Below are 16,979 nucleotides of genomic sequence, written 5' to 3'. Positions count from 1 at the left end.
CTTAGCGAAAGAAAGCGGGCGGCGGAAAGCTGAATCAATAAAGCTGAATGAATACGTGAAAACTATGAATACCGCGGCTCCCCCACCCAATCACTACTGCGCAGACTCTAGCTCCAAATGACATCACAAACGCAAGATGGCAGCACCGCAATGCAGGATAAATAGATGTATTCATTTAGCAGACGCTTTTATCCAAAGCGACTTCCAATAGATATTTTGGCTTTATTTTTGTACAGTAGGAGGAAGCAGAGACGCGTCGTCCATTCTGTTTACAGTATATGTAATAACACTATTAATCTAGTGATGTTTAGCGTTTGACAGCAAAATAAATATTTTCAAAAAAGGTTTTCCTCATGATGCTTGTGTGTGTATTGCCACATACGACTTCAAGAAGCTATCTGCTTCTGTGATTGCATTTATTGATCAGTAATATTAATGCATTTTGGCTAACTAAGAGCAGTAGGTACCATGTTGTGCTGCTTGACTGGGTTTTATTCTATAAAACAGCTTACGGCGTATGTTATGAATGGCACTAGATCACTATCATAGAGAAATTAGGAAAAGCCCAAGACATGGTCTGATGATACCAATGCATAATCTTTATATTTTTTATATATATACTTTTATATCTTTATAATATATCTGTCCATGATGGCTTCAAACATCAAAACAATGAACTGCTGCTCATTATAATAGAATATACTGTATTTTTTGACAGTAGATGTACAAAATATGGTATAAACACCATTGCTGTGCTCAATGGAGTAGAACTCACTCACCCTGCTCCGTCGGAACTGGTAGGCCACTAGCATGCTGATAAACACCAGTAACATGAAGAAGCCTTGGACTGCCAGCACAACTGCCCTTAGGAACCAGTCCTCCTGTACCCAGCAGGGGGCACCATCCTCACAGCGCCTGCAGCCAGGCCAGCAGGGCAGACAGATGGGCAGGATAGGGTAACACACAGTACCACCACCACCCCTGCCACTGCCAGAACTGTTGCTCCCATTGACAGTTTCATCCACTGCATCACCCACAACATAAATACAGACAACAAATTGCTCATAGGAAGACACCCAACACACACACATACACAGAAGAGTGACAAGAATGACAACAATCAGATTGTATGTACTCTCTAGAGACTACTTAAATGAAGAAGACAACATTACTTTAGCCATTGACATTGATTTGTGACTTTATAGGACATGGACATTATAAACAAAATGAACAATCAAAACCCTGTTTGAATTGTCTACAGTTTCATTGAGAAGGTTGGGAATATTTGAGACAGTAAAATAGATTTAGCTGTCAATTCAATTGCTTCAGTAGCTCAAATAGATGTTAAATTTGCTGGCTGGAGCTTCAGTTTTCAGTTTTTGCTAGGTTTCACTCCAATTTAAAGCTGTTCAGTTTAATATATTTCCAAAGTTATTGTCATTTGACATTCTTTGTTGACCCTTGATTGAATGTTCTAAATTGAAATATATTGATGGTATATTAATATTGCATGTGATTTCAAGACATACAAATGAATATGCATACAACATGCATCACTCCTGACAACTTCCATACAGCAACATTTTTAGCCCAGACCAGACTCATAGAAAATCAAAAGGTCACTCTGGAAACGACTTTACAATTTAAAGTGGAACACAAGTGCCCAGCTACCAAAACTGAGCTTACTGTTAAAAGCATGTCTTTGAGTTGCCGTTAAACAAAAGCAATGAATAGTCTGCAATTCATGTCACTGCATACGTATCGTTTGTGCGCCTATTCTTTCAACCAGCTCAGTTCTGGGCAGGCTCTGGGTGCTCTTCGCTAAACCTTGACCTGTCATTGAACCCCAGGCCAGATAATGCATTGAGAAGTTTTGTTTTGTTTTTGTTGACTATTTACATATATTACATACTGGATCCGGACTGTGGACACTGATGGGCTTACGTGTGTCCTGATTGTCAATTGGAGGACTGTAGTATCCATCTTTGCAGCGGCAGCAGTACTGCCCCAACTGGAATCCCTTGCCTGGGATTGGCTCACACTGATGGAGAGAGCAGAGCAGCGATATTAGTTTATAAAATATTATTTAGTTTTGTGATAAAGTAGAGGTAAAATAATTCATTTGAGGTGTATCTCAGTGTAAAGAAGCCCCCCCCTCCTTTTATATCAATTGAGAAGAATAGATAGCAATTGCATAGTTTATCAATCATCAGTTGTCCTAATTCATATAGATTTCAAACCTACTGTCTATTTATATCACTAGGAAAAAGGTTTCAGAGAAGATGTCAGTTTTTACAAGAAACAGTAAACCAACATACACAGTTATAGATACAGAGTAGATACTTGAGCGCACTCACTCAGTATAGGAATGCACATTTGATTGCTGCGTGTTAATCTAAGTAAAAACCTACATCTAAATGGATACGTAATGCCTTGAGCAAGAGCATTATCCCTTTTTGACCAGCATTATGAGTGCGCACTATACGCTTACAGTAAACACTGTCACACACACATACACAAACATGCACAGCTTATCCCCAACACACAAGTGCAAGTAACCTTACTCTCAATCAGGTACTGTTGTGGCACAGTATCTAATAGTTGAAAGGGTTCAGCATTAATGACAGTAATGAATCATGCGGTCATAAGGACAATTTAATACTCAGGTCGGAGCACAGTAGTGAATGTTCCCATCTCTATTTTTGTCCTGTTTGTGACAACCTTCCATCAGCCTACATGGTTGGAACAATGCACCTAAATCTTAATGTATGTGTATTGGTAACACAACTTTTAATGCTGGGATGTTCATAGGGAGAGTTTTCCATAGTTTACCAGAGACTGTAAAAATGTATTATGGTAGTAGAATACAATATGGATATAGATACATTTCTTGATATTTATAGAAACTTTGATCATTGAAGCTGAATCACACTGTTACTTGTACTTGCCACTGGAACTGATTGGCTAGAATATCATTAAATTACATTAGTATGAATGACGCTGTTTTAGAGTTTTGAATCTCATGCAACATTCCCATTGATGTAGCTTGAATTCTTTTTAGGCTTTCAGTAAATCCCAACTCTCAACAGACGTAAAATCAATGCCAATGAAACTCCAAGGGTTTTCAGACAGTAATAGTTTTTTTGTAGTTGTACAAGGTGATCTGTTACTGTAGCACATGGGTGACATTGGAAATTTTGATTTTGAAATTGTACCTCTGTTTTTTTAATGTCTGTTATGAAAGCAACGGTGTATGGAGGGGGAAAGGATGTCAGCACCACTGGATTATAATCTTAATCTGACAGATCATCCCTCCACCACCCAGCACAGAGAACTTTAAATATAACATTATGATGAGAAATAGAGGATTGGGTTGGATGGAACGAATGAGAGAGACGGAGGAAATTCTGAACAGGGATGATGGTAAAAGGGAATAGTGTCTCTTCTATGATGGGAAAGGGATACCTGAATGATAAAAAGAGAAATTGTGTAGCCTATTGATACCTATATCAATAGATAAATAAAGATACTACGAAATAAAACATTCTAGACAGTTCACTTAAAGTGTATTTATGTGAAATTACATACTCTGACTATGAAAACCAACTCCTGCAGCATGTTTTGAAGTGCATCCCTCCACAACATCTTTGGTATAGATAGAATATTAGATTTAGATGAAACAGCTTTGGTAAGTATTCTTAACTTAAGGTTGATTTAAAGATAGCATAAGATCATTATGGTATGGCCAGGGAATTCTAACCCTTTTTACATTTGTCAGGGTGGAATGTATGTTTATGGGAGCAGTATTTTACCTTCATAGTCGTGCGGTTGCACTGGTGTGTGTTGGCAAACCAGCCATTACCCATGGCACATTGGTCCACATCAAAGTCCTGTATATTTACATCCACACGGATAACCCCCCTAGCAAAGGAACACATGCATATGCACATACATAACGACATATACATACCCCCGAGGAATAAAGTACCAACCTGCTTATACACCAAATTTACATTACAGGACATAACAGGAGCTATTATGGGGGAGAGGTATTATTATTGGTATTATTCACCCCATTTTACAGTATATAACTTTTAGTTTAACATTTCCTTCAGTGTTACATCTGTGTTTCTCTCCCAGTTGGCAGACTTTATTCAGTTCGGCTAATTCAATTATTATACCTATTGAATTTACATTTACATTTAGTCATTTAGCTGACGCTCTTATCCAGAACGACTTACAGTAAGTACAGGGACATTCCCCCGAGGCAAGTAGGGTAAAGTGCCTTGCCCAAGGACACAACGTCATTTTGCCCCCCGGTAATCGAACCAGCGACCTTCTGATTACTAGCCTGATTCTCTAACCGCTCAGCCACCTGACTCCCACCTGACTACTGAATTTGATACTAAAATAAATTATAGTCTAGTGTTGTTATAAAAATGGGTGTACTGACACTGGTTCGTCAACATGACTGGACAAAGGCAGGTCCTGACCTGAACTCTGGGGTGAGGTCAGGCTTGAGGCCATAGAATGAAGTAGAGAGAGTGACCAGCCACCCAGGTAGAAAGCGTCCATCCTCACATTCCAGGTAGGGGACATCCCCCCAACGTACTCCAGTTCGATTTGTGACATAGCTGTCCCCTTGAACCCATTTTGGTGTGTCTAAGGTGTTAAGGTCATTGAGAAGCACCCGTTTGGACAGGGCTGGGGCAGGCTGATTGTTGGAGGGAAACTTGAAGCTGGTGAACCAACTGTCATCTGGAGCTGGGGCCGGAGGATGCAGGCTCTCCCAAGCATTTGATAGGTCCTGGAGGAGAATTAACTGAACTTTTGGGGTGGAGCTTCGGGAAGCACGGAGCAACAGCTGTGGGACAGGGGAGGCGGGGTCAGCATCAAAGGTGAGTATCGCACGGCGGATAATAGGATCAGCCTCCAGGAGGGATCGGACCAGGGCATGGTACCACTCCATGTCTTCTCTAACACTGCTTTCTCGCAAGTCACTGGCTTGGAAAATCATGTTCAGGAAGTTGGCTGTATTAACCAGTGCATCCATGGCCGGCCCGAGGGGGGTGTAGAAATTCAGAGGCAGTGTGCTCATTTGCCTGTTGAGACTGTATGCCCGAGTACACTCACCCAACTCCAAAACGGTGGGGTCTCCGCTGAAAAGAAACGCTTCTGCTGGTGTCCAGTCCTCCCCTTCGGCCTCTGAGTGTACCTGATCAGGCATAGAGGGCTGTGGGCTGCTAGAGGAACTTCGGAAGGTTTCTGTTCCATTCATTCTGGAATCTGTGACGTATTCAGACTCAGTTGTAGCTATTCCAGATCCTGGCCCGACCTGGGCAGAGAAGAATGGAGGGAGCAGCAGGATAAGCAAAATACGGTCGATTGTAAAATACATCATGGAACTGTTTCCAAATATCCAGATGTAAAAATTAATTGTTGTATTTTTTTTTCTCTCCCCTCAAGAAATGTCACATTGCCGTCAAAGCTTGACATTCTCGTGTGTTCTCCATCATCTTTCTTTTTGTCTCATCTCTTTGACTGGTTGTTGTCATATGGATAGAGGTGTTCGGATGTGTAGAGCAGGATTCTGTAATGTGAAGTAGTCGGTCTGTAGTGCTCTTATATACACACAACAGTACTATTCTCCATGTATGCCCACACACACTCACATAAACTCTCAACTACACATCCAACCTTGGTTAGGAATTCCACAACACTGATCCAGTGCAGTTCTTTTCCAAGCATATCCATAGTATGTGTCCTTGCATTGTCTTGATTTTGTATTCCTAGTTCCCTTTCCAGGGAAGCAGAGACATGATTAATGAGAGAGAGGCACGTCGCACTACAGATATGAGCACATGCATAAAGACAACAGCAGGGAGGATGGTGCCTGATCAAAGTTGAGGGAGTCCTTGATAGCGTCAAAAAGAGAGAGCGTTTTAGACTGATACTGTAGGTAGGAAGAATAGCTCTTCTCTTTCTGTTGCCTCCTTACACAATGTTGCTGCAGAGCATCTCTCTCTGGTTAATCTCTCTTTAATCTCTTTTTCCCTCCCTTCCTCAATCTCTCACACAAAATCCATCCCTTTTACTCCTCCCCTTTCAAAATGCTGGGAATGTTCATGTACCAGTTATGGGGGGTAATGAGAGTGGCACATCTGTTGGCTGCAGAGGCTTTGTGAGTGCATGTTTGTGTGTATGCGTGTGTTCGTGTCTGTGCATATGTGTGTACGTAGGCATAAGAGAGGATGATGCAAGTCGAATTTTAAGCCCCCTGTATTTGAGCATCCATCAAAATCCCACACTCGATGGATTAACCCCTTGGATACTAATAGGGTCAGGAGAGATGGATGGACAGTTGCTATTTTCACTATCACTCTAGGTACAAAGGAATATTCCTCAAATTAATTCTGTAGTCAGCCCAATAATAATACTTCACGAGTTCAGTAACACATCAGCGATTGAATAATGGTAGCAGAGCCAAGCCTGATGCAGTTTGGTGGAGGCTGGTAGCAGAGCCAGGCCTGGGGTCCTGAGGGGACGAGAGTGTGATTACTGGGATGCACTGGGAACCAGAGAGCAACTTGCAACATGCCGCTGAGGTACACGTGGATAGTGGAAGTGCGGATTGAGAGGTGCATGTGGGCATAGAAAATGAAGCTGGTGATGGAAAGGAGGTTGAATGAGGGGAAGGTGAGGTGGTGAGCAGTGTGGAAGGACTTGAAGCACTTCCAGGCTGTCCAGTATGTGAAGAGTGTACGGGGGGACAGACCTTGGAGGATGGCATCTTAGGTGTGGAGGTGAAAGTTGTGGAGATGTGCCGTCATGGGAAGGTGGTACAGGAAAACAGATGATCCGGAGTGGGGAGGGGGTCCGCCTCTGGTGCCAAAAGTCAGAATTTCTGGAGGCAGAGACGGGAGAGGGAGTTAGTTTTTTAGCGAGGCGGGGGTGGTAGCAAGCCGAGCCCGATTGAGTGGAGAAGGCTGGTAGCAGAGTCAAGCCTGATGTGGTTGGTTGAGCAGTTTGAAAATGTATATATATACAGATATGTACTGTACATAGACATGTATTGAAAGAGACAGACCTATCCCTCTAATCTCAAATTCAGTTTCACCCAAAGGTTTTACTGTAGGTTTTTTCCATTAATTGAATTTGGTAATCTTTAAAAAAAAATCCTGTTTCCAGTTTCAGTTCAACTTCAAAAAATGTCACGTTTTAAAAACACTATTTTACTATAAACAAAACTTTATTTGAGTGGATTTATGTTCTTTAAGAACTAATTTGAGGTAAATGTCTACATATTCTATATCCCAGTGTATCTTGTAATTACAGGGTCATTCTGACTGTAAAAATAAACTAGACTATTCATTTCTCATTAAAATGCAACCATGTTCTTATGTTTGGTAAGATGAGTCATGGTTTAAACACGGACACAATTCCATACCATGACATATTCTGTTGCTCTGCAACGTGGCATGTGAACTCAAAGAAATTAATCAAGAAAAATAACCAGTACCAGCATCTTTTGACTGTCTCACAGATTAAAATAAGTTTATGTACCTACACTCTCATTCCCCTTGCCTTGATCAATAATTATTTCAATTGTTTATTAAAGATCCTTTAAAGTGGAATTGAAAATTAGTTTTAAGTTCATCACACCACAGAAGAATGTGTTGTTTACTACCCATCCGATTAGAATGAAGAAAAAAAACAACAACAAGTATGTTAAATTAGGCTTTGAAATCGTGAGAAAATCAGCAGTCTTCTCTGCTTGAGACTGGGGGGGGGGGGGGGTGTCTCCTGAAGGAGCTGAAGCTCAGCCCCCTCTAATTTATTGAATTTAGCAACAACAGCAACACTAGCTAAATCAATTGCAGATATCAGAACAGTCATACCTGCAGTCTCTGAGTGTTTTATGTGTTAATTACTTTGTCTTTGTATCATACCAGCTGAGTAACAGAATGCAACCGTCTGTGATCTGACGTAGATCGGTCGCTGTGACGTAGATAGGTCGGGTTTTGGCTCCGCCTATACCAAACCTGAGCTGAGAAACTGTTCAACGGTCTAGCTCCACATTTCAATGCGACAAAGTTTTAACGCTTTGCACATGCTTTCAGGAACTCATTTCACACGTATAAAATGTACTGAGAAGCAAATCATGGAATTTGCTTTACAGGAACTTTAAGCATTGCTCTAGTGCAGAACTTAGTTCCTCATTGGTAGTGTGCAGTGCCACCTACTGGAAAAACAGTGTAAAACCTTATGTTTTACAATGTGAAAGCTGTCAAACAGTTGCAATAGTGGGCTCTAATAAGTGTAATTATTATTTGAGAGAGGATACAAAGAGATGAAAGGTTCAGAGAGGACACTGTCTTTTATTAGCTATGTATACTTCCATATGTGGTGAGAGACTTGTATCTACCAAGACTTCAGTTAAATTAAATTAAAACATTATCCCGAAAGGCAGTTCCTGGAAGCAGACATAGTAAAAGACACAACCCATAACATTTAACAGGACACACATGTTTGTTGTACCTATGATATGGACAGTTTATTCATATCACAGGTTACAATGAATTTAATGGCACAACCTTTTATGTGAGTTAGCTTAGTACATTATGACACTCCAAGGACATATTATATATTTGTATTATGCATACATTACAGTATATTTGATTACTTGGGTTGATTAACTGTCTCACACCATATTCAGGAAAATTAACTCTGAGAATATGTGGTAAGGTAGGCTATCTGACAGACTCCACCCTTACAGCTCTGCTTAGGGACAGTCCGTTCTTCACAAAGTTTAGTTTTTTCATAGTTACACTTATATAGGCCCAAACAATACTATTTTGGCCTATAAAAAATATAAATCCATGCAATATTCACTGGAACCAAATGTTTCTTTTCAGCCAAATGGATTTGGACACAGTTTATGAATTGACATACCAAAAGCAGTCATGTGCCAATAACACACTGGCAGAATAAGAGGAGGTAGGCCACATACGGTCCATAACCGACAGTATAAAATACACGTTTTTATTTTTTGGCATTAGGGAATAGCCTATACCTACATCATATCTCTCAGAATCAAACAATTATTTAAATCACTAAGCTACTTAAAAATGAGAGTAAATACATTTAAAATCGCATAAACACTGAATTCATCTTTACGTGGGTGGGTTGGATTCCTTTTGTGCTATCTCAAATTCGTACTATGTGGTAGGCTGTTAAAATAGGCTACAGGCTTGGGAAAAGCGAACACGGAAAACCAGGATTTGCGGAAGTGAGGGAGCGGGTGGGGCTTCGGGAACATGAGCGATAGTGGTCAGTGACTGTAGACTTCCGAGGCTTTTACTCTGTGAAATAGGTTTAGACCGTATGTTTGACCCTTGGGTTCGCCAGATAATATGAACAAATGGAGTAACCCATACTATGTTTGCGCACAATCGTCGGGAGAATATAAAGGTTAGCCTACCGATACATTGAAGCGATGATGAAAGAACGCTTGAAATAGTTTGCATTGGGTTGTAGCATATTTATGTTACATTACGGTTTTGCCCTTTCGTGACTATTGGCTAAGAAACAGTTAAATAACCGCGGCAGCTATGTGAAGTAAATATCGCTTATTCCTTTCGCGAATTAAGGAATAATTATGAGCAACGTACAAGATATGTCTCCCGATTTTGTCTTGATGCGCCTGGTTTCGGCGGCCGAGGATGACCGTGTGGACGAAGAGAATGGGAATGTGTCGTCGGGTAGCGTGATGGCAGGACTCGGTAAGAAGGTCTTGACTCATAGCAACATGAAAGGAAGCTTGGAATTCACCCGAGATCCTATAGCAGGCCTCGCGCATTCAAGTCATCCCTCGTCGTTGAACAATGCACAGACGAGCTGCGGAACGACTGCACCTGACATGGGAGTGATGGCGACTAGACCATTGCTGTCTATTCCTCCTTCTCAACTGAGCACCACGGAGGCCCAAGGATTTGAGTTCTCTCATAGAAGCGGCCTAAGGCCCCAGCTCTTGGTGTTTCCTAACATATTACGGGATGGTGAGGGTATATTAGATCGTGCAACCGACCGTCGGAATCAACCAAGGGACCAAATTTGTATTGACAAGATCTCCGGCTCTGCCTCCGACCTAACTGGGGGTAGCAATAACAATACGTTGAACGCTGGTGACGTGCAACAGCAGAATAATCTGGCCCAGAGTTGGGGTCTGCATCCCCAGGTGACATTAACTACGATGGTTGCAGATATCGAAAGGAGTGAACTATGCCACCGGCACCGTTTCATTACCAATTCGCCAAACTGGCCCTTGTTATCTGATGAATCCAACCCGTTTACCGTGATAGAATCGAAATGGGACTGCACAACCACAGAAAGAGAGGGGTCCGTTTTTGACTTAGCCAGGAGGTTCGGTGAGCTGGGAGTCGGTGCCGTACCGAAGATGTTATTCAAGAACGGAGAGCTGCCTCAGTGCTCGTGCCCGGGCGCTCATGGGTCGGCAGCGGCAGGGATGGGACCTAGGGATGATCCTACAGAGACTAGCGATGCTTTGTTGGTGTTGGAGGGGCTGGGGACTGGGGACGTATCTGGTCTGGTTATGGATAACTGTCCGGAGGATGAGTCGGATGACACTGGAGGAGGCGCGTTTTTGCTCAATAGAAAAAAGGAAATAGTTCAGAAGATGTCAGGAACTTTTTCGCTAAACAGCTTTCAAGCAGAGTTGACTAAACAGGTGGAGGGGGTCCCCTCGCTGTCTTGCTTTTCAGCGCATCAAGACGCACAGGTATATAGTTTACATAATCCTAATGGTCAAGCGACTTCCGAAATTGCACACGATCCTGAGATAACCACCTCACAAGTGGTAGGCCTACTCACAAATGGACCAAACTCAAACCAAGGTGCCAGTCCAAACACTAGCCAAGCATCGACACCTCGCAGGAGAGCAGACAGGTGCCCTAGTGCGCCACGGACCCCCCCCGGGCCAGGAAATGGTGGAGATAAAACATTTAAAGTCCCAGGAAAGTCCAGGAAAGGATCGCTAAAAATTCGTTTGAGTAAACTTTTTAGAACTAAAAGTTGTAGTGGTTCTAATAACCTTCTGGACAAAAGGCAATCAGTGGCCTATTCCATATCCTCCGCCGGAAGTCTGATGGATATGGCAAGCGCAAGTGGTGGGGAGCAGGATGTAAACAGGTAAGGAATTCAAATGTATTACTGGTTTGATGATTTACTTGATTATATAGACTTGCTAACAGCAAAAATGAGAAAAGCTTCTTCCTAGCATCCAGGCCTCTTTATAATTATCTTACAACTTACCACTAACATCTGCACTGTTTAAAGCCTGTGTAGAGTAGACTGTACTGTTTCAAACCTTTGTAATTTCTCTCTCTTTAACAACAGCCAACCCAGACTGACCAGGGCCCAAAGTGCCTTTTCCCCTGCTTCCTTCTCTGCCTTTACTGGTAAGCAGCTTTGATTTTTATATATGTCCAGATGTGGAATAACATGAATGCAAACAACAGGCTCTTGAACACGCATGTAAAGCTGGACATGGTTTCCTAAAGCATTTTCCATTAGGCAGTATTTTATCCCCTGAAGACCAAGGATACCCGCACATTGCATGCTCTGATGCTGTATGTTAACACCTGTTGCTCTGCTCTGCTATTTCACATTCCTCACTTTCACTCACTTTCTCCTTTCAATTGTTCTTTCTCCAACCCTTCTTCATTTCTGGAATCAGGTGAGACCGTATCCTTAGTAGATGTGGACATCTCAAGGAGGGAAGCAAACTCTCGCCACCCTCCCACACCTCCACCTCCTCCACGTCGAAGTCTCAGTCTATTAGGTATTCCTGCTTTTCTTTCTTTCTTTCTTTCTTTCTTTCTTTCTTTCTTTCTTTCTTTCTTTCTTTCTTTCTTTCTTTCTTTCTTTCTTTCTTGCATTTTCTACATCTTACACTCACTTACACACACACACATAGCCACGGGAACATATTTTGTCAGGGGGGTTCTGGGGGGGGGGGGGGGGGGGTAAATGTTGCAGGGCGGTCCCGCTGTGAAATAATTTCAAGTCATATCATTTTAAATTATCGTGCTGTCAGCAGGGGGTGCTGCAGCACCCTCAGCACTCTTAGTTCCCGCGGCCATGCACACACACATACACACACACACACACACACACACACACATAAACTTATGGCATTCCTCTGAAGGGTATTAGTCCATGTTAACTCCTTTGTACTTGCTTAAACTGTACAAACCTCTCTGCCAGTACCTGCCCATAGGCTAATGCAAACACAGATCACCTCAAACCCACACACATTACTGTTTGTCCTGCCTCCTTTACGCCACCTTTTCTTAAATGTATGACATCCTTACATCTCACAACAGATGTATTTTAAAGTGAGCTATGTTGTTTCTTGTCCATGTAAGCCCACTACTGTGTAATGTTACAATGTAAAGTCTATACAGTAGTGTACTGGAAAAAAGTTGATGAGGTTAGGTGTCTGTAACAGTGGTCTGTTTGTAATAGTGAAGCATGGTGACACTCCCCGACTTGATGGAGAAGTTCTCTGCTACTTAATTCATGGGTAGCCTTCTAAAGACTTTGTAGAACTGAACTTCATACTTTGAAAAATATATTCCTGTGCTTAGAAGGACTTTGCTGCTGACCAAAAATCTTAGCGCTGGATTTTCCTACAGTGGAGTCAATCAATTAAATATGTCATGCAACTACACCAATGTGGACACATGTACTTGCAGATTTCTAAATACAGTTTTGTCACTATAATTGTGGACATGGGTAACAATTTGTATGTCTAGAACAGATGCCAAATGTACAACTCCATATGCAGTGTCACATAGATTTTAACAAAAACACTTTAAAAGCATTCAGTGTATTAATACTAACGTTTTATTTAATTTTTATTAGACAGGCCATAGTAAAGCAAACTTGATTTAAATAATTGATTACTGCCCTTTACTGATAACTGGAATTTTTCTTGTGTCATATAATACATAATATAGGTCCTTTGGGCCAGAGTTAAGACATCCTTGTACAGACCCCCTACCCTTCCCTGGTTTGAATCTTCCATTCCCTCCCTGCTTTGTTCCAGATGACATAGGTGGGCAGCAGCCTGTGCCTTTCCTAGTGAGTGTTGTCGGGGCATCCCTTCAGTCCCTTCCCCTGCCTCTTCCTCCTCCTCCTCCCTCCCATGCCACCATCCAACATAGTATCAGCCTCAATGGTAAGATAGCTGGGGGTAAAGAGTGGAGGGTGTTTGGGATTCATGGATCTTAAGCCCAAAACTAAAGTTGAGCTAGAGTGAGGAGTTTGACTCATTACAATATTATTATGAAGACTGATACATATTCCTTATATTTAGTCCTTTATAATTATAAAAAATGTATTGATTTATACATATACTTTTATACATACAGTATATCTACATTTGGGAATATGTGAAATATGACACATATCATGACCATGATAAACATAGCTATTCACATTGTACATCCAACATACACCTCTTGTTAACATATATAAACTGGTTGGCAACTGAAAATTGAATTATTCTTCCAGAACAGAAGCAGTCAATCAAAATGTAATCATAGTAGTTTTAACATTATACTTTCTGTAGAAAATTCTATGTTTTGGGGAAATGCTTCATTTGGTTGCATTTTGGATTATTGGCACCTATTTTTGTGGTTCAGATCACATCGTCTCTATGAAAAGTAATTTCTAAATGTTTCTCTGTTTTATTTCAGATGCATTTCTCAGAGCGCTGCCATACTCCAACCCCTCACAGATTGACAATCCACATCGACTTGCCACACCTCCCATACTTTGCCCACTCAGACGACCAGAAGCTAGTAACTTTACTGCTAGTCTAAGAGAACTGGAGAAGGTACACCATGATGCCAGTTATGCTTGTGCATTTGTGCAAGTACTCTGTGTCTGTGTGTCAGAGACAGATTGGGGTAAAGTAATCATATATTTGATATTTATCACATGCTTATCTTTCCTCCAGTGTGGTTGGTACTGGGGTCCCATGAACTGGGAAGATGCAGAGATGAAGTTGAAGGGGAAACCTGATGGCTCGTTTCTGGTTCGAGACAGCTCTGACCCTCGTTACATCCTCAGTCTCAGCTTCCGCTCACAGGGTGTCACACACCACACACGCATGGAGCACTACAGGGGTTAGTAATCAGGCAGTGATTGAATAGACTCAATTAAGGTAACCTTTTTTAATAGAATTAAAATAAATAAAATGATCATATGTATTGTGTGTCTGTTTAATCCCTATGAATTTAAGACTGTACCTCGATGGTGTGACCATCTGTATTCCTGTCTGTAGGTACCTTCAGTTTATGGTGTCACCCAAAATTTGAAGATCGCTGCCATTCAGTGGTGGAGTTCATCGAGCGTGCCATTATGCACTCCAAGAATGGCAAATTTCTTTACTTCCTGCGATCCAGGGTGCCAGGTAAAATAAAGTCAAAAATTCACACACAGCTTGACCCAATCCAAAAATACTGGAAACATCACTTTATTAGTGAATCTTCAGTCAGCATAGCACTCTAGGTCGCTAAAGGTTGTGTGTGTATATTTGTATGAGTTTGTGTATTCATTACTGTGGTTTTTGTCTGTGTATGTAAGGGCTCCCCCCTACCCCGGTGCAGCTACTCTACCCTGTATCTCGCTTCAGCAACGTCAAGTCCCTGCAGCACCTCTGTCGCTTTTGCATCCGACAGATTGTTCGCATTGACCACATCCAGGAGCTGCCACTGCCCAAGTACTGGTCTTTCTTAATATTTATTTTTGTGTTTTTTGTTATTGTTATTTGTCTATGATAAACACAATTATGTGATGAATTCTAAATGCCTCTTGGCCTGTGATAACTCATTAAAAGATAGGTTTCTCATTTGAATTCTTCGTTTTCAGACCATTAATATCATACCTGGGGAAATTTTACTACTATGATCCTGAGGAAGAAATGTACCTGTCAATCAAAAACATCTGTCGAGGGGTTGGAATAGAGCAAGATACTGGGTCTCAGACGTAGCATTAGAGTTATTTTTCACTCTGGTAAGTTTTATCACTTTATAATAAATTATTGTTATGAGAGACAGGGGTTAATTTAAGTCTCATGCTATCTTCCCTCTTATTTTATGTGAGGGAAGTTGACAGTGTCCAGTTAGCATATAGTAGAAACAGTTTAAAATGATGGACAAGGTTTGAAATGATGAAGACAAATGTTATTTAATAGGGAGGATATAGTCGACTGGTTCTTACACTGAAACATTTCTTTTTTATTTGTTTCTTCTTTTTAGCTGCCTTTTTAGCATTCAATTACTATTCAATGCAAATGCTAAAGTAAAGTTGCCACATGTAATATTTTTGTTTATAGTACTAATAATAAACAAATAATTATTAATAATTTTTAGGTATTAATAAAAGTGAAATCTAGGGGGTTAGCGAAGGGAAAATGTAAAAGTACCTCATGGGTACACACTAGGATGAGGATCACCATTGTGGGCACAGAAAGGGATTCTGTACTCAGCTAGCTTTGCAATACAATTCACTTCCCCAAACCTGCAGATCATGAAAAACAGATTAATATGGTTATGCTACTATTGTAGATATATTAACAAAAATACTAGAATTATCTACAAGTAAATACATTTAATAGTTATGAAGTGTTACAAGTATTTTGTTTAGTGCATTTAATCTCAAAGTTGTATCACTTTTTACAGATTCCCTTTGTGAGGACTGAACTATACTGGTCTGCCAGTCTTCCAGTATCAATCAGAGTCCTCTACCAACTCTGTTTCCAATCAGATGACTCATTGCTTGATTTTGTCCAATGAGATGATAGGGGATGGAATTGTCCATATTGATGCACACACAGGCAAACTGGACATCCCCTATTAGAAGATGTATTGGAGACGACCTGACACCTGCAACATGGAAACAAAAATATTGAGATATTGACTATACCTAAGAACTGGAGTCCAAAACATGATGCGCTGGTCCAGTTGTACAACAATGGTTTGCTATCATTTCCTTATTTCTATAATTGAGTGAGGGTTGCAGTTGGACTGAAATATACTGTACCCTCAGGATGATAGATGGTCATGGATGATCTTTATCTGTTTGTTTTATTTCTAAAAGTCCTTGATTGTAACTTGCTCATCCTGTTCCTCTGTACCCCTAGTTGGATTAGAGGCTCAGTATTTTCAGTAAAATATAGAAAAAAGCACCCCTTGTCATTAACCTTTGATTCCATAATGGACAGATTTGGGGGGAAATATGGGGAATTTGTGGGTAGTCAGTATACATGTATGAACATTTATAATACATGGATAGTGGGTAATTCAGGGATTGGACAGCTATTCATTTAGCATATGTTTTTATCCAAAGCAATTAATTGCACAGAAAGGAGATTATACAGGTCCACATCACGGATACTGTTTTTCAGAAGAAGGCTGCCTGATAAACACTTCAATATGCTTAGGCCTATCTTTATGTGTTTGCTATTTAAAACAAGGCTGCATGAACCATTGGCATAGTTCTGCACAGTCCTAGATTGACATTTTCAGTGGAGTAGTCAGGGCAATGGAGTTTTTCCACATTATAGACTGTACTATAGCATCAAATGAACTATCATAGCAGTATCCTATATAGTATACATAATAGTATATTACATTTACATTTAGTCATTTAGCAGACGCTCTTATCCAGAGCGACTTACAGTAAGAACAGGGACATTCCCCCCGACACAACGTCAGTTGGCATGACCGGGAATCAAACTGGCAACCTTCGGATTACTAGCCCGATTCCCTCACCACTCAGCCACCTGACTCCCTATATCTACCACTTCAGTCACTATTGTTATTAACTGAACATGCAATGATTCCACTAGTTCCACACAAGTTCTGACCATATTTATACAATAATTTCCC

General features: G+C 41.0%; 2 protein-coding genes across 4 annotated transcripts in view; one reads left to right on the top strand and one right to left on the bottom strand.

Moving 5' to 3' along the window:
* Positions 1-5,349, bottom strand: part of gpr179 (G protein-coupled receptor 179) — a 71,479-nt gene extending 66,130 nt beyond the window's left edge. Inside the window, exons 1-4 of the mRNA XM_062448836.1 lie at positions 4,494-5,349; positions 3,813-3,921; positions 1,941-2,041; positions 780-1,002 (exon numbers count right to left, since the gene is read on the bottom strand). Coding sequence (XP_062304820.1) covers positions 780-1,002; positions 1,941-2,041; positions 3,813-3,921; positions 4,494-5,278 — 1,218 coding nt within the window. The 5' untranslated portion in view covers positions 5,279-5,349. The remainder of the gene's footprint in view (positions 1-779; positions 1,003-1,940; positions 2,042-3,812; positions 3,922-4,493) is intronic.
* Positions 5,350-9,286: 3,937 nt separating this feature from the next.
* socs7 (suppressor of cytokine signaling 7) lies at positions 9,287-16,276 on the top strand. Of its 3 annotated transcripts, XM_062448295.1 has the most exons (10): positions 9,287-11,208; positions 11,416-11,477; positions 11,756-11,860; positions 13,130-13,261; positions 13,782-13,921; positions 14,045-14,213; positions 14,372-14,500; positions 14,674-14,809; positions 14,959-15,102; positions 15,771-16,276. In XM_062448295.1, the coding sequence occupies exons 1-9, from the start codon at positions 9,659-9,661 to the stop codon at positions 15,077-15,079; spliced, it is 2,544 nt and encodes an 847-aa protein (XP_062304279.1). In that variant the 5' UTR covers positions 9,287-9,658; the 3' UTR covers positions 15,080-15,102; positions 15,771-16,276. The 3 variants fall into 3 exon arrangements, with proteins under 3 accessions (XP_062304279.1, XP_062304280.1, XP_062304281.1); XM_062448296.1 differs by lacking the exon at positions 11,756-11,860; XM_062448297.1 differs by lacking the exon at positions 13,130-13,261.
* Positions 16,277-16,979: the final 703 nt, after the last annotated feature.

Source organism: Osmerus eperlanus, chromosome 22 (assembly GCF_963692335.1).
Source record: "Osmerus eperlanus chromosome 22, fOsmEpe2.1, whole genome shotgun sequence".
Lineage (NCBI taxonomy): Eukaryota > Metazoa > Chordata > Actinopteri > Osmeriformes > Osmeridae > Osmerus > Osmerus eperlanus.
Note: the sequence above shows the minus strand (reverse complement) of the source record. Positions and strands in the feature narration are given on the sequence as shown.